Source organism: Oncorhynchus mykiss, chromosome 10 (assembly GCF_057628025.1).
Source record: "Oncorhynchus mykiss isolate SJ-2025 chromosome 10, ASM5762802v1, whole genome shotgun sequence".
NCBI classification, from domain to species: domain Eukaryota; kingdom Metazoa; phylum Chordata; class Actinopteri; order Salmoniformes; family Salmonidae; genus Oncorhynchus; species Oncorhynchus mykiss.
Window position 1 is genome coordinate 53019492 of NC_143031.1, and position 25519 is coordinate 53045010.

Here is a 25519-nt window from a genome sequence, read left to right on the forward strand (position 1 = left end):
TCAGGTTTGTAGGCCTCCTTGCTCGCATACACTTTTTCAGTTCTGCCCACACATTTTCTATAGGATTGATCTCAGGGCTTTGTCATGGCCACTCCAATACCTTGACTTTGTTGTCCTTAAGCCATTTTGCCACAACTTTGGAAGTATGCTTGGGGTCATTGTCCATTTGGAAGACCCATTTGCGACCAAGCTTTATCTTCCTGACTAATGTCTTGAGATGTTGCTTCAATATATCCACATCCCGTTCCTACCTCATGATGCCATCTATTTTGTGAAGTGCACCAGACCCTACTGATGCTGCCACCCCTGTGCTTCATGGTTGGGATGGTGTTCTTCGGCTTGCAAGCATCCCCCTTTTTCCTCCAAACATAATGGTGGTCATTATGGCCAAACAGTTCTATTTTTGTTTCATCAGACCAGAGTATATTTCTCCAAAAAGTACAAACTTTGTCCCCATGTGCAGTTGCAAACCGTAGTCTGGCTTTTTTATGGCGGTTTTGGAACAGTGGCTTCTCCCTTGCTGAACGGCCTTTCAGGTTATGTTGACATAGGACTTGTTTTTACTGTGGATATAGATACTTTTGTACCTGTTTCCTCCAGCATCTTCACAAGGTCCTTTGCGGTTGTTCTGGGATTGATTTGCACTTTTCGCAAGAAAGTACGTTCATCTCTAGGAGACAGAACGCGTCTCCTTCCTGAGCGGTATGGCGGCTGCGTGGTCCCATGGTGTTTGTACTTGCGTACTATTGTTTGTACAGATGAACGTGGTTCCTTCAGGCATTTGGAAATTGCTCCCAAGGATGGACCAGACTTGTGGAGGTCCACAATTTTTTTCTGAGGTCTTGACTGATTTCTTTTGATTTTCCCATGATGTCAAGCAAAGAGGCACTGAGTTTGAAGGTAGGCCTTGAAATACATCCACAGGTACACCTCCAATTGACTCAAATAATGTCAATTAGCCTATCAGAAGCTTCTAAAGACATTACATCCTTTTCTGGAATTTTCCAAGCTGTTTAAAGGCACAATCAACTTAGTGTATGTAAACCTCTGACCCACTGGAATTGTGATACAGTGAAATAATCTGTCTGTAAACAATCGTCGGAAAAATTACTTTTGTTGTGCACAAAGTAGATGTCCTAACCAACTTGCCAAAACTATAGTTTGTTAACCTCTCTGCGCACGGAACCCGGTAGCGGGATGAAATTCGACAACATACAATGATCGCAACATAAATAGTCATTTTAAACATTCATGAAAATACAAGTGTCTCACATGTTTCGAAATCCTAGAATCTTGCTAATCCAACTGCGTTGTCAGATTTAAAAAATGATTTACTGCGAAAGAATACGATGCATACGAATACGATGCATAAAAAACAACTATTTCAACTAGCACAGGTGTAACAAAATCACAAACTGCAATAAAATAAATTGTTTACTTTGACGACCTTCCTCTGTTTGCAATCCCAATGCTCATTGTTACACAACGAATGGTCTATTGTTTGATAAAATCCATTTTTACAGCCGAACACGAAACATTTTGTGAACCGCTTGTGTCGTGTATTCCATCTCATTCCATTTTCGACGACACACTCGAGGTAAATACACACACAGAACGTGACTTTTCCAGTCATGTTTGGTTTCATTGCAATCAACTGGTTTGTTTGTTACACAACCAAACCTAATGGGTCATTTCGCGGGACGTATTGACTGAAAGAAACCGATTAGAAGACAACAAGTAATGACATCATTGTGCACCAACGATTTGCCCGTTGTTTCGTTGATTGACCGTATTTTAACCCAATGACCACTGATCGTCTTAAAATCTAGCTGGGTAGATAGCCAAGGAGCTGAGGTAAACGGCAATATGTAATGTTTATGTGTTGGAAGACCAACCCATGTAGTAAACTCCGGCGTAAAGAGGGTCATTCGCTATTGAAGTTTCATACCGGAAGGAGCAACGCATGTTGCACACAGCGTTGTTTTGGTAAAGCGCATATTCAACTGTTTATATATCAATCAGTATGGTGACTAAGTCAGGGCAAGCTAAATCTAAGTCTAGATATACAGATGTACACATAATTTTACAATAAATTTATCGAGGACGATTCATTTAGCGATTCCCAAATGGAGGAATATTTTCTGAACGGAGAGGACATCGTTTTGGACTGGTAAGTTCTTCTCATACTAATGCCGTTGTTTGAAATGAATAATATACAATATTATTTGTGAAATGAAATAGCCTATTTGAGGCTGTTGAGGGGGGGGGGGGGGGCAGGCCCACAATGGCCAAAGTGAAATGGAGACAGTAGATACAGCTGGTCTGTTGTAATATAATAAAGACAGTAGATCTAGCTGGTATGTCATAATATAATAGAGACAGTAGATCTAGCTGAAATGTCATAATATAAATGAGACAGTAGATCTACAGGTCTATAATAATATATTCAACCTTATGTTCCCTGTACTATATATATATATATATATATATCTGTTTATTATACCTGTTGATACAGGGCTCATATGTGAAACTATTCTAACTGAACATTTTATTTCACAGTGACACTGACTCCGAATGGGAGCCCCCAGTGCCAAGGTGTCCATCCCCCACTGAAGCTGGTTCATCCAGCTCCTGCCACAAGTGGTGTTCATCTGCCCAAATGTATTTCTGCAGGCATGGATGTGCTATGGCACCTGGCATCAGCAGCATAATATTGTGTTGAGGACTGAGGGTCTTCCAAATATTGAAAGTGTTATTTTGTAAATGTATATATTTTTTCATGTTTTTTCTCAATTTTTTTTTTTTTTTGGGGGGGGGGGTGTGTTAGAATACCATTTTGGTATTTTGTATATAGTTATTCCATTCAAAATGTATAACTTCACCAATTTGGCCACTTGGGTACATTTGGGCTACTTGTGTGGGACACCTGGGTGACTTCATGATAAATGTCATGTAGCACACTCATTTTGGAAGTTATCATACTGAAACTTTGCACAAGTACTGTTGCCCTCTTATGTTTTTCACTGAAATTGTCCCCATCATCCTATCTGAATGTTTTTTTTCATTGTATTATCTAAACCAGATCGATTGTGTTATATTCTCCTACATTCAATTAATTTACTTCAGAGTGTTTTCTTTCAAATGGTACCAAGAATATGTATATCCTTGGTTCTGTGCCTGAGCTACAGGCTGTTAGATTAGGGTATGTCTTCAGGCGGAAATTGAAAAAAGTAGGGGGGTAATAGCTCTAAGAGGTTTTAACAAGAAATTTGTGGAGTGGTTGAAAAACGAGTTTTAATGACTCCAACCTAAGTGTATGTAAACTTCCAACTTCAACTGTATACATTTGAAGCATATCAAGCAAGCAAAGAGGTTAATTAGCCGAGACAGGCGCACAAAGGGATAGATACATTCTTGACCCCATGTATAAACACGATAACCTTGAAAAGCCAAGTCACAATAACATGAAACACAATCTTTGCCAATCAGTGGGTCAGGGTGTAATCTTGTTATTTTTAGTCTGTTACTCCAAAACCTCCCCATTGTCCTGCTGTGGAGAGTTGGCAATGCAGAACATTTCCCCTGTGTGTGTGTTTATTTTTTGGGGGACGGGGCGGGGGATTTGATAATTAATGTGAGAGGCTGAGCGGTGTGTGTGTCGGAGTGTGATAAGGGGATGAAGGAGGGAGGTGTGCCTGTGTGTGTGTGTGATAAAGAGAGGAAGGAGGGTGGGTACCAAGGCCCTGACGACTCCTCGACGACATCCCGTAATATACACAATAGACCTTGGAACCAAGAGGTACATCAAAGATCAATACGACGACATGAATGTTATCGCCATTTAAAAGGTCTATGGAAACTAGGGGAAAGTGCTTTCTAAGTATAATTAAAGTATCCAATATTCCCAGTTCTTTCAAAGCATTGAATCAAAGTCTCCCACTTAAAGGATGATTGTAGAGCATTACGCCAGTGTCTTATGGGCACTACAACTTGTAGTTAGTTAGAAGGAAAAACTATTTTCTTATCGGAGATTGAAAGTTACTTCAATTTTTAAACAGTCATACACATCTGGCGTTAAGCCAGCGCAATTGTAAAACACACACTCGTTTGCAATTTCGACCTGTTAAAGCTGGCACTCTATTTTCAAACCCTAGTGCCAGAAATTGTCATTTACCTGTCTCATACGAGGTGGGAGGGGTGGCAATATTTAATGTGTGTCCTAAAAAACGTGCACCAAAGTGTCAATTTCAGTATGCACTGGTGGGGATATTTATGACCAACTGAAAAGCTGGTATTAGCAAGAACCCGGTTGGTTATGACATGGATTTTGACAACGGAAGCGCATCCTATCCACCTGTAGCTTCTGCCAAGTCCCCAGCAACTGGATGTTCTGGTTTTCAGGGGAAATTAAAAGAGAGCCAAACTTAACAAGACTTCCACTTTTGGACATTAACAAGGCAACACTACATCTTAACTCCTCCTCCATATTTACTAGATTGGTTGAACAGTGTAGAAGAGAACCTCCCCCAACAGTTTTTTTCCCTTCTCATTAAGACCAGTGTGTAGGGGATCTAGTTTCAGGGGTTTATTTTATGCATGTTGCGTTAGGGTTAATCCACCCGTAAGGAACAGTGCCCATATACACATGGAACAAGAGAGATGTGCTTTTTGTGCCGGTAAACCTTGTGTTTAGAAACATTAAAAAAACATGTATTTTTCCCATTTCGTTTCATTTGATTAAAAAACAAGCATACCCCAACCCCTCTCAGTGAAGACAGTTTTTGTCCTGCCCAATGCATTTGCCAAGTAGTCAAGACTATCAATAAAGGGTTTGGCTCACAAGACTTTGAAATAAATCTTAATCAGCAATAATATCAAGTTTAGGAGCAGCATCAAAACAGTGAGCGGACATCCCAATTTTTTGTATGTAGGCTATTGTACATTATTTTTTACCAGCTCCTGTTATTATTTTGGATGCGTAAAAAAAAACCTAAGCGTAGATATAATCCACTGATACTCGTATTTAGAAAAATGTTAGTTATTTTCCTGTGAAAATTGATTGTCTTGTTTGCATCTGCTGTTGCTAACTCAACGGCTAGGAGGTATCACTTCTGTAGTGAATAAGAGTTCAAAGTTCATACCATTCGCAACCAAAGCTCACGCTGATGTTGGCTTCGTTCTGTAGTTATTATCTGAACCATTCTGACATAGGACCGTCGTCCTCAAGTCCTCAGAACAGGAGGTCAAGGGCTTATATAGGAAGGGAGAGGAGGGCGTGTTTGAAAAGTTTTATAGCCCATGTCCCTTCACAGGGGCGGGCCACTGATTGAGCAGAGCCCTATCTTATGAAAACCCCAAATCTCACATTTTAGAAGCTAAAATCACATTTCATCCCATCACAAATAATGGTAACCTACTAAGGGCATTTTTTTTTTTATCAAACGGAACGTTTGAAACGTTCTAAAACGTTCTAAAATGTGAGATTTGGGGTTTTCATAAGATAGGGCTCTGCTCAATCAGTGGCCCGCCCCTGTGAAGGGACATGGGCTATAAAACTTTTCAAACACGCCCTCCTCTCCCTTCCGTCTATCACACAACAACGTTACTACAACGTATCCAACTGACAACCAGAGACATTCTTCAATGGACTCGGTTGGGCAACACGGCCTTCCATCTACCACCAACCTACCGAAGCGCAGCTCAGAGTAAATATTTTTTGCATTTTCCTTTTCCAAATGGGCGGTAATTTCGAATGCATAATATACTGTATTTACGATAGCACAGCTTCTTCCCGTTGTTCCTCAGTCTTCCCGCTCTTTCACTCAAACCCAGCCCTTTTCCTTTGTGTAACAAGCTGTCATATCTGTTTACGCCCGCTATGGACATTTTTCTTTATTACATAATTTGTAATCAAGTTATGATTTAATTATGTGTATGTGTAATTCTGTGTGATTTGTTAGGTATTGAGTAAATAAATAATTAAACCCAATTTTGTATTGCTGATTCAAATTGTTAGCCAGGGTTTGTGCAGATAACCAAGAATTTACAACTTTCAGATGAGACTGAATTAAGAGGACGATTCATATTAACTGCTATTGATGTAAAATATTACTAGGTCTTTAAGCGTTTATTCATAAGATAACAGCTCTATAAATATTATTTTGTGGTGCCCGACTCTCTAGGTAATTACATTTACATGATTAGCTCAATCAGGTGATATTAATTACGGAGAAATTATTTTATAGAATAGCATGTCATATCACTTAATCCGGCATAGCCAAAGACACGACAACTCTCTTTGGCTGGAAAAATCGCTGTGTTTTTCTGTGACTTGGTGGTGACCTAACATAATCGTTTGTGGAGCTTTCGCTGTAAAGCCTTTTTGAAATCAGACACTGTGGCTGGATTAATGAGAATTTTATCTTTAAAATGGTGCCTAATACTTGTATGTTTGAGAAATTTGATTTATGAGATTTCTGTTGATTGAATTTGGCGCCCTGCAATTTCATTGGCTGTTGGCAAGGGGTTCCACTAGCGGAACGTGGTTCCCAGACAGGATAACAAAAGCTGCTTCAATGGCAATGCGTCTGGTGGCTTTCTTATACTGGCCATGTATTAGCCAAATAGTCTATCCATAAAAGGTTTCTAATAGTCTACTTGTGAGGCATTTGACATAATGCTTTAAATTATTCACATAGGCCTACCTGCAGTGCATACAAACATATATACATATTTGTCAGTCCTACTGTATAGCGCCATGTCAACAGTAGGCCTAAGCTATACAGTATTTGTGTGTCTGTCATCATTATTCCTGATTCATTCAGGATTATCTGTAATCATGGTAGCATCCACATTAATGTAGAAGTGTTTACAAACATATTATATTCTTACTTCCAATAAAAGTGACTCCAAAATGACACAATACATTATTTACCATTAATTTCTGTTAGGCACAAAATAATCTGAAACACAACCAAAACAAACAGAAAATGCATCCAACAAATGTGTAGAGTCACAAGCTTGATGTAGTCATTGCGTGATATAAATATGGGACCAAATACTTACATTTTGGTACTTTAATACACATATTAGTGAATTTGGGGTGACAGGGTAGCCTAGTGGTTAGATCATTGGACTAGTAACCGTAAGGTTGCAAGTTCAAACCCCCAAGCTGACACGGTACAAATATGTCGTTCTGCCCTGAACAGGCAGTTAACCCACTGATCCTAGGCCGATATTGAAAATAAGAATTTGATCTTTAACTGACTTTTCTAGTTAAATAAAGGTAAAACAAATAAAAAATACTATTGGTGCCCTAAAATGGGGTGTACTATGTACAAAAAGTGCTGTACTTTCTAAACGGTTCCCCCGATATGGATGATAATTCACTAAAGCTTCTTGTGACTCCCAAACCCACATGCGGGAGCGTAATCATCGCCTGAAACTAATTAGCATAACGCAACGGACATAAATATCGCTAGAAAATATTCCTATTCATGAAAATCACAAATGAAATATAATGAGACACAGCTTAGCCTTTTATTAATCACCCTGTCATCTCAGATTTTCAAAATATGCTTTACAGCCAAAGTTAGACAAGCATTTGTGTAAATTAATCGATAGCCTAGCATAGCATTATGCCTTGCTAGCAGCAGGCAACCTTGTCACAAATCAGAAAAGCAATCAAATTAAATTGTTTGTCTTTGATGAACTTCGGATGTTTTCACTCATCTTTTTCCCAAAATATTATTTTTGTAGGCAAAATAGCTCCGTTTGTTCTTCACGTTTGGCTGAGATATCGCCCGGAAATTACAGTCACGAAAACAGCAAAAAATATTCCAAATTAGAATGAAAAAACTGGTTAAAGCTGACAGTCTGCACTTTAACCTCATAGTCATTGTTTGATTTAAAATCCAAATGTTTGGAGTATAGAGCCAATATAAGAACAAATGTTTCACTGACCCAATAATTACAGATGATAAAATTAATTGACATCTAACCTCTTAAGTGTTAGATACACAAACTCAGAGTGATATAAAAGTACCTTGTCATACCTTTACTGAGGAGGGTGGTCGCGTCATTGTTGCCAATCTGAGAACAGAACAGAGAAGACAGTCAGGAACAATCCACAGACTCCACACATACAGCTCAGTTAAACATCCAGAGGTAGTCCAAAAAACATGTCAGTGTGTGTGTGTATATGAGGATAAAATGCAGGACTAATAGAACTACCCTTGCCACACTATGCTTCGCTCTCTTTTGCTGGCCCTTTTTAAAAAGAATGTTTCTGTCTCTCACGCCTTCTTCTCACACTTTCTTTCCTCACATGCCCCCTGTCTCCCTGATGCCTTTTTTAGTCTGCACCTTTTCTCCTCTCTTCAAAGCACACTTCATGACAATCTGGTCTCTTGCCTCCTCAGGCGGTCGTCCACGAAGTGAGTTAAGCCGGGCCCGTACTGTACTCACGAGGAGTCACTGATGTGCCTAGCTACGCCAGGGCCAACCATGGCAGAGGAAATAGATGAGCTCTCACGCCATGTGTGTGTATTTGTGCACCTGCGTGTGTGTGTCTGCGTGTGTGTGTGAGTATGTAAGTCTAAGTTAGTGAATAATGTGTGTATGTGAATGTGTGGGGGCATCTGTGTGCCTTAGCTGAGCTATTAATGGTCTCCACTCAGCCCAAAAAAGCTAACAACCTAGAAATATTGAGTCTAGGAATAGACAGAGTCTTGCTCCAGTGAGTACACTCCTTCTGTTTCTTGGCTTTTAAAAATATCCCAGAATATTTAAGGACAGATTCGTACAAGAAAAAGGGCTGTAATTGTCAAGTCAGGAGAAAATGTGTAAATCATGGGGCATTTGAGCGTGAACGGACTGTTATCTATATACAGTGCCTTGCGAAAGTATTCGGCCCCCTTGAACTTTGCGACCTTTTGCCACATTTCAGGCTTCAAACATAAAGATATAAAACTGTATTTTTTTGTGAAGAATCAACAACAAGTGGGACACAATCATGAAGTGGAACGACATTTATTGGATATTTCAAACTTTTTTAACAAATCAAAAACTGAAAAATTGGGCGTGCAAAATTATTCAGCCCCCTTAAGTTAATACTTTGTAGCGCCACCTTTTGCTGCGATTACAGCTGTAAGTCGCTTGGGGTATGTCTCTATCAGTTTTGCACATCGAGAGACTGACATTTTTTCCCATTCCTCCTTGCAAAACAGCTCGAGCTCAGTGAGGTTGGATGGAGAGCGTTTGTGAACAGCAGTTTTCAGTTCTTTCCACAGATTCTCGATTGGATTCAGGTCTGGACTTTGACTTGGCCATTCTAACACCTGGATATGTTTATTTTTGAACCATTCCATTGTAGATTTTGCTTTATGTTTTGGATCATTGTCTTGTTGGAAGACAAATCTCCGTCCCAGTCTCAGGTCTTTTGCAGACTCCATCAGGTTTTCTTCCAGAATGGTCCTGTATTTGGCTCCATCCATCTTCCCATCAATTTTAACCATCTTCCCTGTCCCTGCTGAAGAAAAGCAGGCCCAAACCATGATGCTGCCACCACCATGTTTGACAGTGGGGATGGTGTGTTCAGCTGTGTTGCTTTTACGCCAAACATAACGTTTTGCATTGTTGCCAAAAAGTTCAATTTTGGTTTCATCTGACCAGAGCACCTTCTTCCACATGTTTGGTGTGTCTCCCAGGTGGCTTGAGGCAAACTTTAAACAACACTTTTTATGGATATCTTTAAGAAATGGCTTTCTTCTTGCCACTCTTCCATAAAGGCCAGATTTGTGCAATATACGACTGATTGTTGTCCTATGGACAGAGTCTCCCACCTCAGCTGTAGATCTCTGCAGTTCATCCAGAGTGATCATGGGCCTCTTGGCTGCATCTCTGATCAGTCTTCTCCTTGTATGAGCTGAAAGTTTAGAGGGACGGCCTGGTCTTGGTAGATTTGCAGTGGTCTGATACTCCTTCCATTTCAATATTATCGCTTGCACAGTGCTCCTTGGGATGTTTAAAGCTTGGGAAATCTTTTTGTATCCAAATCCGGCTTTAAACTTCTTCACAACAGTATCTCGGACCTGCCTGGTGTGTTCCTTGTTCTTCATGATGCTCTCTGCGCTTTTAACGGACCTCTGAGACTATCACAGTGCAGGTGCATTTATACGGAGACTTGATTACACACAGGTGGATTGTATTTATCATCATCAGTCATTTAGGTCAACATTGGATCATTCAGAGATCCTCACTGAACTTCTGTAGAGAGTTTGCTGCACTGAAAGTAAAGGGGCTGAATAATTTTGCACGCCCAATTTTTCAGTTTTTGATTTGTTAAAAAAGTTTGAAATATCCAATAAATGTCGTTCCACTTCATGATTGTGTCCCACTTGTTGTTGATTCTTCACAAAAAAATACAGTTTTATATCTTTATGTTTGAAGCCTGAAATGTGGCAAAAGGTCGCAAAGTTCAAGGGGGCTGAATACTTTCGCAAGGCACTGTAGATTGGGTACGTCATTTTAGGAAAAAAAAAAGAAAAAAGGGTGCGATCCTTAAGAGGTGTTAACCAGCATATTGGTGTTGAGAACAATGCAGCGGAGGCAGCAGCAGAGTTAGGAGACGAGAAAACAGCCCTTGCCTTATTGTATATGAAAAGTGAGGAGATATTAAATTGGGCTTTCCTTAGGTCTATAATCAATAAATAGCTGTTAAGCTGTCAAATGTGCCTAGTTTTATAAATCATCCATATATGTTTACAGAAATAAGACAGATCCTGCTTCTATTGAAAAATTATATTTATAATAATACTAATAATGGCTCAACTCTCTTCATCTCCTTCTTATTGTTATTATTACTATTATGATCACCATTATAATAATAAGTAATGGCATTATCATTAGTAGGCTTAGTATAGAAGCCTTGTATAACCACTACTGAGCTGTAGGCCTAAGAGCGCATCCTGTTTAGTCTTAATACCGTAACTTAGTTAGGCCTATACTATATTCCTATATATTTTAAAGCCTGCTATATATCAATCAATCATTTATTTGTTAATGTCATCACACAGCATACAAGTCATTCATGATTTGAAATGCAATCAAGTATTTTAGTTTTAAAATGAAATGAACTGAGCCTTGAATAATTAGCTTAAACAATAAATAAACCGTTCCATTTAGGAACTAGCATTCACAAACGAATGTGACTATTTTTAGTCTTTGCTGTAATAAAGGTTTAAGAAAAAATTACATTGTAATCTATACAGCACCTGTTTAGCACACATAATATGCACGCAGTGCTTGCTTCTTACCTTATTTTTCTTGATCTCCAGAATTTCCCACAACTATTCCAATTATTCCACACACCTTTACCTCATGAGCAACCATTCCCCCGTTTCAAGTTTATTTGTCACGTCCTCTGCATCCATTTTGCTGTTACGGTGTTCAGAGTTTGTTATAACCAATTTATTGATGGGATTATGATATCCTATAGGTCAGGTCCTATTGGTCATGCGCATGGAATGCATACATGTGTCACGTAATGAGAACAAGGGTTGAGGGAATAGGGAATGTTTTTCCTTAACAAATGAGGGATTTCAGTAACAGAACTTTTCAGTCAGAAATGGCTGTAATTATGTTTTAGCTCCCGCAACATGGACAGCGCGATTAACACTTTGATGTTCTGTGGTGGTCGCTACAGCAGGGAGGAGAGAGTGCTAGTCAGTCACTCGTTGTCTTTTTTTAAAACACAGCACAGCAAGTCTTAGCCCGGCCCGGGCACAATCAAATCAATTGCTGGTTGGACTCCCTCTAGTCATACGTGTGTCTTAATTATTTAATCAAACAGTGTGCTTAAATCATCAGACAACTCAGTGAATATAGTTGATTTGATTAAAAAACCTAGGATGTGTCTATATATGGAAAAATACACGTTTTGACAGGACAGACCAAGATACATTTTGTCTGGGGACAGCCCTAGGAATAACCGAAGTCGTTGTTGTTTTTGAGGATCCTGTTGTTGTTATCTGTGTAGTGCTATTTGAAGAGTGTTCCATAAGAGTGCTGCTGCTGCTGAAGTTTAGCAGTCTGCCCCTCAGCACTGGTAAATCAACAGCCCTACTCTATAAAGCACACTATACATATACTGTGTACGGTTCATGAATGAACTCTATTTATAATCTATTTACAATAAAATATTATATAGAGAGAGGCTTCTGCAGAACAGGGAGGCTAGTTGTAACCTGTAACATGACGAGAGTTCTGAAGCACGGTGGTACATGGTGATGGTGGTGGGACAGTATATTCACTGTAGGTAGAGCTGCATATCATCCAAGTATGTCCCTGGACACAAGTAGTCCTTCTGTAATGGTGGCCTACAGTACACAGCAGGGTTGGGGTCAATTCATAGACAATCATTGAGGAGAGAATTGGAAATGTAATTTCAGTTTACCTCCTGAATTGACGGAATTGAAATGGAATTGACCCCAGCCCTGGATGGGCGTGGTCTAATTTAACTGGTGCCATATTGAACCATGTTCCTAGAAAAGTCATTTTCCTCCATGCCCAAACCGGATGAGCGCGTGCGTCCGCCATCGTGCGCAAATAGATTTTGTCCACCTACACCAAACGCGATTACAGGTTATTATAGGTTGAAATTTCAAAACAAACTCTGAACCAATTATATTAATTTGGGGACAGGTCGAAAAGCATTAAACATTTATGGCAATTTAACTAGCTAGCTTGCAGTTGCTAGCTAATTTGTCCTATTAAGCTAGCTTGCTGTTGCTACCTAATTTGTCCTGGGATATAAACGTTGAGTTGTTATTTTACCTGAAATGCACAAGGTCCTCTACTCCGACAATTAATCCACACATAAAATGGTCAACCGAATCGTTTCTAGTCATCTCTCCTCCTTCAAGGCTTTTTCTTCTTTGGACTTAAATGGCGATTGGCATCTAACTTTCATCATAAGGTGTATAACCACAACTGACCGACCTCAGTTCAACTTTCAATCACCCACGTGAGTATAACCAATGAGGAGATGGCATGTGGGTATATGCTTCTATAAACCAATGCGGAGATTGGGAGAGGCAGGACTTGCATCACGTTCAGCGTCACAAATATAACTTATATTTTAGCGCTTGGCAATGCAGACGCTCATTGGCGCGCGCAAACAGTGTGGGTGCAATGATTGAATAACGTGTATGTGCAAATTGATTTTTCAACGCTCGCGCACGTAACGCGAGTGGTCACTGCTTGCGCGCGCCAACGAGCGTCTGCGTTGTCAAGCGTTAAAATAGAAGTCCGTTCTATTTTAGAGCAGCACCCGAAAAGTGTGGATGACTGTTTGTCTTGACCTTTTATGGGTATGAGATGCCACAGTGCTATGCCCTCAAGGTGTGTGTGCTTGGTGTGTTTTTGTTTGAAAAGAGAGTTGGAGAATTTGAATGCTTGGGCGTTAAATACATGAGGGGTGGTAGCTCATGAAAGGCAAAGTAAGCAAAGTGTAATAATGTGATGGCTTGTGGAACAGCTTGGGTCAGCTCTGCTTCAGATGGACAGAGCACTTTGCTCTTTTAGCTGACAGGGTGGAGTGGAGGGCACTATAGCAACAGTGTTTCTATTGGCCAGGGGACTCTCAGGGGGAGACCTGAGGCGTAGCAGTTAAGAGTGTTGTGCCAGTAACCGAAAGGTTACTGGTTCAAATCCCAGAGCCAGCAAAGTGGAAAAATCTGCTGTTCTGACCCTAATAACTGCTCCCTGGATGCCGATGATGTTAATTAAGACAGCCCCCCACATCTCTCTGATTCAGAGGGGTTGGATTAAATGTGGAAGACACATTTCAGTTGAATACATTCAGTTGTGCAACTGACTAGTTGTTCCTGCTTTCTCTGGCTCTGCATCTTGTTTGACAGGCCTGGCATGGCCTACAGGTTTAAGGAAAAGAGTTGCAGCATCCTCTCCCTCTCAGCAAATGACTGCATATATGAATGGACAAAGCCATTGACCACGTGACACCATTCATTCGTATGTGAAGACTCAATAGGGAATTGAAACCAAATGAAGTCGGATGGAGACATGCGCAGTTTGAGCTACTCCAGGAAGTGAAATTGCAGGCTGGCTCAGTGCTGCCCCTTCTCACTGAGTAACTCAAGTTGAAGGCTGACCGGGTTACTGCAGGCTGCCATTATCAACTAAATTATCCTTATGTGGGAGTGAACGTTATTTATAATAAGGGTGACTTGGAGAAAATTGGACCTATCTGAAATGGTCCGATTTCCCTTCAGGAAAATATATTTGATCTAAACCCTCCTTGAACGCTTGAAAAAGAGACCCTCCTTATACCCAAAATAATAATTAAAACAAAGTGAATAGCAGAGAACATGTCTACTGTTTACACACATTTTTTTGGACAGAACAGAGCCTTAGATATGCAGTTTTAGAAACTGTTCTTCGTCCTGTAAGCATTACATGGCAACGCAGGAATTTTGATAGCACACAGGGTTGCAGGCCAGAAGGTTGTGGGTTGTCCTTGGACCACCGTGGACAAGAGTAGGGATGGAAATATCTCCTTTATGGTAAAAGCATTGAATGAATCTCTCATCGTATTTGCAGGTTCAAAGAAAATATATATATTTTTATAAAAATGTCATGCAGTTCTACATATTTTTCCATTTTTCTTTTGTCTTACATCATTGGCAAGAAACATATTGTTTTTAATCAAATTAATTATAGTAGTAGCAAGCTATCAAAGTTGGCCTCAGGTCCTCCTTCTCATCTTTGCGCTCTCCTTCTCAAACTGAACATGACATAGCCTATAGGCTAGTCCGCGTGCAAGAAAGTACAACAATTACAAAATTGGAAGAAGCCTTTGACTCTCCTCCTGAACTGCCACCGTAGGCCTACACAGCACAGCCATTGGTTAGGCAGCACACAAAACCGTTTTTGATCAGCAAGAGCAGAGCAGGCCAGGGCTCAGGATTGGAATACCCATTGCAGTGTGTAATACAGCCTAGTTGTATTTACACCATCCCAGCAGCTATACTAGAAATATAACTTTACTCTGTGGTTCTCCAAGCATGCACTTTGACTACTATAGCCTTGGCTTTGGATCATTTGGGGGCGGCAGGGTAGCCTAGTGGTTAGAGTGTTGGACTAGTAACCGGAAGGTTGCAATCCCCGAGCTGACAGGGTACAAATCTGTCATTCTGCCCCTGAACAGGCAGTTAACCGTCATTGAAAATAAGAATTTGTTCTTAACTGACTTGCCTAGTTAAATAAAAAATAGTCTATAGGTGCACCTGATATTGCGCAATTCTGCGGGCAAACATAGCCTAATAAACAACTAATTCTAAAACACTGATAGATATTGAAATTTCCTCAATTGAATGACCCTCCCTTAGACTAGATGCAATAAATACTAACACTTTTGACTGAGGTTGAAAAGCAAGACCCTCCCCTATTTTCCTCCAGGTAACCATTCTGTAAATTTCAAGCCAGCACTAACTTCTTCTGTGGAATCATATAGTAACCAAAAAAGTGTTAACAAATCTAAATATATTTTATATTTGAGATTCTTCAAAGTAGCCACCCTTTGCCTTGATGACAGCTTTGCACACTCTTGGCATTCTCTCAACCAGCTTCACCTGGAATGCTTTTCCAGCAGTCTTGAAGGAGTTCCCACATATGCTGAGCACTTGTTGGCTGCTTTTCCTTCACTCTGCAGTCCAACTCATCTCATCAATACTGGTGTATTAGAAGCAGTTCTTGGTACCACTATTGACTTTAAATTGTTTTGTTGTTTTAGATGAAGATTAACCACAAAGATCGTCATTTTTCCATTCACTATAATGGGGGATCGTTTTCTGCTAACAATGCCTGCAGTACCGCGGTTGACCTTGAACGTCCATTGCTTCAATGAGAGAGTCTAGTCGTTGTCTGCTGCTCCCAGCTGACTCTAGCCCTTTCTGTCAAGGATAAAAGCCTGGAACAATCTCTCTCCACTGACCCTGATCGCTTCGTCTCTGTTTACCTCTCCGGGCGATTCAAGGGTTACGGACTTACGGAATTCAAGGGTTACGGACAAATAAGAAGAATTATGGATGGTACATGAATGGACATGTAAAACCTTGATGAAAGTTAGCTTTACAGAGAAAGTTTCAAGATGATCAGATGTAAGGTGCATGTTTTACAATGACCTTTCCTAAAAAAACGTTATGGATTTACTAACTTGCAATGATCGTGATATGAGGTTGCTTTGCCTATTGTAGGAAGCACTGATTGTAAGTCACTCTGGATAAGAGTGTCTACGAAATGCTTAAAATGTCAATGTAATCTAGGTTATACAGAAGCAGGGCGAAAAGAGACTCACTGTTTCTCTGCTTTGTCCCTGTCGTCGAGGAAGAAGAGGGCGGTTGCCAAGAAGAACATGCCACCCAGGACGATGACGAAGGGACAGAGCATGAGGGCATAACCCAAACTGAGGAACTGCCATAGCACTGACCTAGTGTAGCTCTTCTGGAGGGCGTCCGATATCTGGACACACACACACACACACACACAGAGAGAGAGAGAGAGAGAGAGAAAAACAACAGTAAAGGAATACGGATATGCTATAGACATTATGCACACTCTTGTGTCTTTCCAAGTCACCAATAGTGATCACTAATATTACTATTCGGGCCGGTTTCCCAGATCCAGAGAAGACCTATTCCTGTACTACAAAGCATTCTCAATGGAGAATCTCCATTCAATATTACTTTTTAGTCAAGGGCTTATCTGTGTCCAGGAAACCGGCATATAACGTTTCTGCATCAATCCTAGTGCTTGTTACCATTATAGTGCATTGCATAATTACAGTATGTGTGACTCATTTAGCAAGAGATTCATTTGACTCTTATGTAAAGTTATCAAAGCAGAAAAAAGCTAATCTCTGGACAGCACGCTCAGATCTTGCAACAGACGCCAAATGCTACAAGGAGTAGTAGTAGTAGTGAGTTACTACAAGGAGTAGTAGTGAGTTACATGAGCTCCTCTGACTGCTACAGGCTACAGGGCAAATCCATACATATCGTCCCCGATCCATTAGGCAAATCAATAATGCAAAGTAACACACTTAACCAATGAATATCTCAAACACAAAAAGGAGAAAATGTTACAAAACACACACACCAATGTCTCTAAAAGTGGATATTCCAAGCAGCGTATTCAGTAATTTCAAGGTTAGAGTAGAGTTCTCCAGAGCTGAGTGTTGCCCTGGTCCGTCACGCAATGTGCTAAAGAAAACAACAGCTGGGAGATAGTCTTACTAAAGTGCTGACACACACACACAAACTGTGAGTGCAGGTTGGCCAGTGTTCCTCAAAGTGCTGTGGAGAATGGCAGAACACTCACTCCTGCCCTGACAGCCCAGGTCCCCTGACTTGCCTCTCTTAATTTCCCCTGAGAGGATAAATAGTTAGATTGAATTGAAAAAGGTAAAGACAGACAGGCATGAGGCTGGTATTCCCTGTGACGACTGACAGGCCTCTCTCTCTCTCTCTCTCTCTCTCTCTCTCTCTCTCTCTCTCTCTCTCTCTCTCTCTCTCTCTCTCTCTCTCTCTCTCTCTCTCTCTCTCTCTCTCTCTCTCTCTCTCTCTCTCTCTCTCTCTCTCTCTCTCTCTCTCTCTCTCTCTCTCTCTCTCTCTCTCTCTCTCTCTCTCTCTCTCTCTCTCTCTCTCTCTCTCTCTCTCTCTCTCTCTCTCTCTCTCTCTCTCTCTCTCTCTCTCTCTCTCTCAACACCCACCTAAGAGTGTAGGTGGGTGTTATAAGAGTGTGCATGTGAGAGTGTATGACTGTATGCATGCACAAATGTATGTGTGGGCTAAAAATACATAGTGCATGTCAAATTATCCATTACAAGGCATTTCTTGCAAGATTGCAGGGAGATTACATCGCCACCCACTCTGCCTCTGGCCATTTGCCACACACACACACACTTACATGTGTCTTTACACTTGTTCATTATATTCCTCCCTGAAGCTATGGTTTGTATTTGTCAGCCACTCTGGCCTATGTGCTGGTACAAGGGGGACTATATACTGTGGATGAATGGCTTGTCACTCAATAAGAAGGACCAGTACTGCAGGATATAGTGGGAGCCCAGTTAACTTTAACACACAACCGCCATCAATATACAAAGGCAATGCACTGTGGCTGCTTCGGTTCACGATCCTCTGAGGGCACGTCTCTAATGCAGGTCTAATATTTGGGTCTTGGGCAGCACAAGTACTTGTAAAAACCTAATTCTGCACCAAGTGGGTGGCTCAAGGCTGCTTTATTCTGTAGTTGCTAAGCGATGAACGGCTGACATGTTTTCCCGTGATTTCAGATCTGCAGACTCTGTTCATCCTTGTGGTGGGGGGTGGCGGGTGTGGAGGCAGGAGGGTTGTGGGTTGGTAGAGTGCGTCATGATGAGCCCATCACACCGGCCTGCTAAATCTCCGGGCCAGTCAGAGATAGAGGAGTCGCTGCATGGTGACGCATTCAGGGCATTCTGGGCCTGGTCTCCTTGGTCTGGAGGTCAGCGACATTCCGGGAGGGATGAATCACAGCAACCTGGTCTCAGAGCATTTCGTATTATTCTTTACACGCTCTGTGTGAATTAGTATGATATGTTACATTTTGCATGGCATGTATTACATTTTGGATGTCCATCATCCATTTTGTATGATATGTTACGAATTATAATTTGTATGATACGTTACGAATTTACAAAATGTACAACATGTTAGAATTTTCAAAACATATGACATGTTACAAATTCCAATTTGTGGTGGCTAACGTTAATGTCAGCTAGGCTAGGGGTTAGGGTTAAGGTTAGGAGTTAGGTTAAAATGAAGGCTAAACACCAGTCTCAATGTCAACAGCGAAGAGGCGACTCTTCCCAGTGTCTGTGTTCTTTTGCCCATCTTAATCTTTTATTTTCAATGGCCAGTCTGAGATATGGCTTTTTCTTTGCAACTCTGCCTAGAAGGCCAGCACCCTGGAGTGGCCTCTTCACTGTTGACATTGAGACTGGTGTTTTGCGGCTACTATTTAAATGAAGCTGCCAGTTGAGGACTTGTGAGGCGTCTGTTTCTCAAACCAGAAACTCTAATGTACTTGTCCTCTTGCTCAGTCGTGCACCAGGGCCCCCACTCCTCTTTCTATTCTGGTTAGAGCCAGTTTGCGCTGTTCTGTGAATGGAGTAGTACACAGCGTTGTACGAGATCTTCAGTTTCTTGGCAATTTCTCGCATGGAATAGCCTTCATTTCTCAGAACAATAGTAAACTGACGAGTTTCTGAAGAAAGTACTTTGTTTCTGGTCATTTTGAGCCTGGAACCCATAAATGCTGATGCTCCAGATACTCAACTAGTCTAAAGAAGGCCAGTTTTATTGCTTCTTTAAACAGAACAATAGTTTTCAGCTGTGCTAACATAATTGCAAAAGGGTTTTCTAATGATCAACTAGCCTTTTAAAATGATAAACTTGGATTAGCTAACACAACGTGCTATTGGAACACAGGAGTGATGGTTGCTAATAATGGGCCTCTGTACGCCTATGTAGATATTCCATAAAAAATCTGCAGTTTCCAGCTACAATAGTCATTTACAACATTAACAATACCTACACTGTACTTCTGATCAATTTGATGTTATTTTAATGGACAAACAAATTTGCCTTTCTTTCAAAAACAAGGACATTTCTAAGTGACCCCAAACTTTTGAACGGTAGTTGTATATACTTTTCTCCCCTTCTTAAATAACTGCTGTATCTGTCAGCCCCGTCTGTCACTGTTCTGCCTGTCCCCAGTGAATCGCCAGGCCTGAGTTTGATTCTCTTGCTCTTACTGAGGTTGCTCTTACTGAGGACAGTAGAACAACAAGGTGAAACCACCTCACTTCATGGCATAAGGTCAAATGAAGCTTTAGAAGCACATCTTTGGCTAATAGTATATTGTGTAAGTTATTCAGTATTGGAGGAGATAAGTAACTTATTCATACCGAGATAGGCAACTCAGGGCAGTCCACCTCACCCTTTACCCCCTGCCACACGTATTTAGGCATGTGGTCACACTGTGTGTGTGGACACAGTGTGTATAACCTCCTAGCTCCAGCGCTCTCTCCCAGGTCGACCACAGTGCAGCATACCATGCCGAGTAGAGGGGCACTTCCATTGGGTTACTGTTTAACTTGGAAAGTTCTCCTCCGATGCTTTCTCTCCGGAATTACTCAAATGCCAGTTGGCAGCTTGGGGTGAAATGTGTTCCCCCCCCTTCTGGAATGGACTTGGAACGGTATAGTAATGTCATGGACGCTTGGCATATCTCTTTCATCTTGGTGAAACGTTCAGAAAACACGCTCGGAACTAGTGTCATCATGGCCACTGATAGGATGGTATAGGAGCGGGGGCTGAAGCTATTGTCTATGCAAGGATGCAGTGCAAGGCCAGGCATTTAGGAGACCAGAGGGAACACTTAGAGAGCCGTGTGTGTCCTTGAGAATGTGAGTGCCAGTAAGAGCCATGTTCACTGGTTCTGACTACTAGTCATAATGGTGTCCCCATGGGAACTGGGTTTACTGGAAAGTGGGTTGGCAGAAATTAGCGAACGACTGGCGAAGTGAAGTCACACCTCTGTTCACTACTAGTCCTAATGGGAGGTTTGTTAACCTTTCTGATCTCCCCATCCCGGATCCGGGATCGTGAATACAGACTCAAGCTCATTACCATAACGCAACGTTAACTATTCATGAAAATCGCAAATGAAATGAAATAAATATGCTAGCTCTCAAGCTTAGCCTTTTGTTAACAACACTGTCATCTCAGATTTTCAAAATATGCTTCTCAACCATTGCAAAACAAGCATTTGTGTAACAGTATTGATGGCTAACGTAGCATTTAGCATTAGCATTCAGCTGGCAACATTTACACAAAAAAACAGAAAAGCATTCAAATAAAATCATTTACCTTTGAAGAACTTCAGATGTTTTCAATGAGGAGACTCTCAGATAGCAAATGTTCAGTTTTTCCTGAAAGATTATTTGTTTAGGACAAATCGCTCCGTTTTCTGCGTCACGTTTAGCTATGAAAAAACCCCTGTATCCAGGATTGTGTAAATCTATCAGCAAGCTCATTAGCATAACACAACGTTAACTATTTATGAAAATCGCAAATGAAATGAAATAAATATGCCATCTCTCAAGCTTAGCCTTTTGTAAACAACACTGTCATCTCAGATTTTCAAAATATGCTTCTCAACCATAGGAAAACAATAATTTGTGTAAAAGTAGCTAGCTAGCGTTAGCATTTCGTGTTAGCATTTAGCATTAGCATTAGCATTAGCATCCAGCACGCAACATTAACAAAAACATAAAAGCCTTCAAATAAAATAATTTACCTTTGAAGAACTTCTGATGTTTTCAATGAGGATACTCTCAGTTAGATAGCAGATGCTCAGTTTTTCCAAAAAGATTCCTTGTGTATTAGAAATAGCTCCGTTTTATACATCACATTTGGCTACCAAAAAAAATCTGAAAATTCAGTCCTCAAAACACGAACTTTTTTCCAAATTAACTCCATAATATCGACTGAAAACATGGCAAACGTTGTTTAGAATCAATCATCAAGGTGTTTTTCACATATCTCTTCATTGATACATCGTTCTTGGACACATGCTTTCTCCCCTGAATCAAATGGTAAAGTAGAAGCAGCTGGCAATTGCGCACCGAATTCGACGCAGGACACCAGGCGGACACTTGGAAAATGTAGTCTCTTATGGTCAATCTTCCAATGATATGCCTACAAATACGTCACAATGCTGCTAAGACCTTGGGCGAACGACAGAAAGTGTAGGCTCATTCGTTGCGCAATCACAGCCATATAAGGAGAGAATGGAAAACAGAGCTTCAGAAATTCTGCTAATTCCTGGGTGATGCATCATCTTGGTTTCGCCTGTAGAATGAGTTCTGGGGCACTTACAGACAAAATCTTTGCAGATTCTGAAACTTCAGAGTGTTTTCTTTCCAAAACTGTCAAGTCGAGCATGCATAGTCGAGCATCTTTTCGTGACAAAATATCGCGCTTAAAACGGGAACGTTTTTTATCCAAAAATGAAATAGCGCCCCTAGAGCTCTAACAGGTTAAAAGCTGTTGTGGTACCAACCTCATTTAACCTTGCAATGGCAGAGTTAGACAAAGGCTACTAAAAAGCATCAAGTGATGAGTGAAGTGTGAATGTGTTATGATACATATACAGTATTGGACAAAGGCTACTAAAAAGCATCAAGTGATGAGTGAATAGTGTGAATGTGTTATGATACATATACAGTATTGTATGTAACAACCTATTCATCCACACTACAGGACTATGGATCCCAAGTAACTCTCACACACAGTACTCACATATAAATGCACACACACACAAAAGCATGCATACACACGCAAACGCACGCACACACACACACACACACACACACACACACACACACACACACACACACACACACACACACACACACACACACACACACACACACACACACACACACACACACACACACACACACACACACACACACACACACACAGGGAGAGCGAGAGTAGAGTAGTCTTACCAGGCCTATGAGGTATGGGCTTCCAGCATCCCCCAGGAGATGGGAAGTGAAGCCCTGGAAGGCAACCGCTGTGGCCCTCCGAGTCGGAATGACAACATACTGCAGAGAGATGATAAGATCAGATAAGACTCAACTTGACTGGCTTCTTGTGCAGACATTTATTTAGCTTCACCATCACGTATAAAAAAAATATTGTCAAGGTCCAAATTCAATCACATAAGATATAACACATCATCACATAACAGAGAGAGATGGAGAGCGAGTTGAAACGAGGGCAGAAGTGGTGACTAGGGATGTAGAGGGAAGGATCCATCACAGGAGGTTGATGGTACATTAATTGGGGAGAACAGGCTTGAAGTAAGGTATGGAGCGTGATAGGTGGAATGGTATCAAATACATCAAACACATGGTTTCCATGTGTTTGATGCCATTCCATTTGCTCTGTTCCAGACGTTATTATGAGCCGTCCTCCCCTTAACAGGCTCCACTGCTATCCATACGTCCATCCATAGTAAAACAACAACAACTTCAGGAGACCTCAATTATGCAAGTTCAGTCCACCTCACTGCCAAAGACCTCCAGGCTTGTCATCTCCAGCTAGATTAGAACTGTGTGTGTCTGTGAGTCTAACACACGCACACACACAGTAAGTGCTGTATGGTAAGTGCTGTCCAGTAATTGCTGTATGGGCCTCTGCTCTGCAGCTGACTGTCCTGTCTCCTCTCCCCTACCCTCTGCAAGCTAACTCACCAGTGTGTCTATTCTAAGTGGCAGATTCATGAGTTTGGCTGGTCCTTTCACTTCACAGGAAGTCCCATTTCATTTGGCTCACACACGTAAACAAGTTCTAAGCTACCCTCCTAGATCATTTCTTTGGGACTTGGGTTCAAGTACTATTTGATACCTTTTCAAATAAATGTTGTGTTAACTTTAGCCTGCCTGGAGTGGATTTGCAGTTCTGCGACTATTGTATTGGTTCCATTGCACCAGGCAAGCTCAATGAAATAGTATTTGGCCTGTCTGAAAAAGAGCTCTCCCATGCATTTAGTCTTTCCATGAGTGGTGTATGCATCATGCATGGTCAAGGGCATAATTATGATGACTGAGCCCCATCGAATATATACTAAGCTCCCTGTCCCTGTTACAGTCATGCATTTCATAACTCAAAATAAGAAACTCAAATTGCACCAGAAGAGATAACCACCCTTTATTACAGTAGTGAGTATTAGACGTTTCCAGTGGTAGGCAACAGAGGATAAGTATAGTTTTTTCTCAGTACATACCATTAAAATGTCTGCCGTGATGGCCCAGTTCAGAAAGAGCAGCGTTTCCCCTATGAAGATACAGACCTGAAAAAGAGAGAGAAAGAAAGAAAGAGGGATATTAAATACCAACCATTAGGAATGTCTGATCTGAGTTTCACCCTGCACGGACTAGGCCACAGCCAATGACATTGAAAGAAGTGAAAGTCAAAACGTGTCTCTTGTTTTGCAGATATCGGAAAACACAGGGAATTAATGCTTCAGTTGCTGTGGTCTGTCTGGAAACATGCTATTACGCTGTGCTCACATTATACAGGGATGGACTGCTTCATTCTGTACCAATTGAACTGGGGTTAAGTATAAAATTGCACCCTATTTACTATATGGTATGGAGAAAGTGATTGCGCCACCTATTCACTTTATAGTGCACTACTTTTGGCCAGAGCTTCATGGGCCCTGGTCAAAAGCAGTGCCGTATATAGGAGTACACTTTTACAAAAAAAGGGTTCCAAAAGGGTTCCCCGCCTTTCCCCATAGGAGAACCCTTTTCGGTTCCATGGAGAACCCTCTGTGGAAAGGGTTCTATCTGGAACCAAAAAGGGTTCTCCTATGGGGACAGCCGAAGAACCCTTTAGGTTCTAGATAGCACTTATTTTTTTCTAGGAATATAGGGTTCTATTTGGGACGCACATAGTCTCTGTAAATGTCTGTCAGCGAGGCTAGTGTATATTCCTCTAGTGGACAAAATGTTCTCACTCTTCTGGTCTCACAACAACAGATCAACTCAACAAGGGTTCTCACAAATTAACAAACATCGAGTCCATATCCCTGGCTCTCACTTTGTAACGATAACTTAAAATACAGATATTGAATAACATAGAGGGACTTGACATTCAGGAGAATGTGTACATAGTCTCCTGACATCTCTAATCAAAGCAAGCCCTGAGCAGCTGGCAAGGCTGTGTGGCGACACAAACACTTTCTAGTAATAGATCCAGAGAGATTTGGTTGCGATAGCATCCAATGTATCGTGGTTGGCAATGGAGGACTGGAAGATCTATGTCCAACTGACACACACACACACACACACACACACACACACACACACACACACACACACACACACACAAGGGTTTAGATTGACACTCTGGGTCTGGAAGTAGTGCAGACTGTTAAACTGCCATTCAGACACCGTGACTGACACACAGCCTCCTGGGAAACAGAAACAGAACCTCAAACAAACTCTCCTCAGATCAGCCGGCCAGCCTGCCTGTGAGGCAACAGCTGTCTGGATCTAGACTCCAAATCACACCCCAAACAGACAGAGAGACAGACATGGCTGCTGTGCCCTGCCTCACACCACTGGGGTGTCACTATCTTCAACACCACATCTGTCAGTGCTTAGCAATGTAACTTGAGTTGTCACAGTAACAACCAGCATAAAACAAGAGGATATTTAATATGTACAGTTGTCTGGACATATCAGCCATGAATACTGCCCTGAACTCCAAGCCTGTATCATACCTCTCTACTGCTGTTTGTCTGGCTGCCCTGCTGCCAAGGTGTCCTCATATCTACCTGAAATATGCTACCTCTCTATGGAGGCCTGACACATAAA

General features: G+C 41.3%; 1 protein-coding gene across 7 annotated transcripts in view; it reads right to left on the reverse strand.

The window, feature by feature from the left end:
• The window catches only part of spns2 (SPNS lysolipid transporter 2, sphingosine-1-phosphate), a 138996-nt gene that overhangs the window by 12908 nt on the left and 100569 nt on the right, over positions 1 to 25519 (reverse strand). For 5 of the 7 annotated variants that reach the window (XM_036933359.2, XM_090187104.1, XM_090187103.1 and 2 more), the window contains 4 exons: positions 23923 to 23988; positions 22640 to 22738; positions 16376 to 16539; positions 8055 to 8091 (listed from right to left, as the gene is read on the reverse strand). In XM_036933359.2, the coding sequence (XP_036789254.1) occupies positions 8055 to 8091; positions 16376 to 16539; positions 22640 to 22738; positions 23923 to 23988 (366 nt within the window). Of the gene's footprint in view, positions 1 to 8044; positions 8092 to 16375; positions 16540 to 20895; positions 21056 to 22639; positions 22739 to 23922; positions 23989 to 25519 lie in introns of those variants that run through there. The other 2 variants (XM_021619017.3, XM_090187101.1) reach the window with 2 other exon arrangements.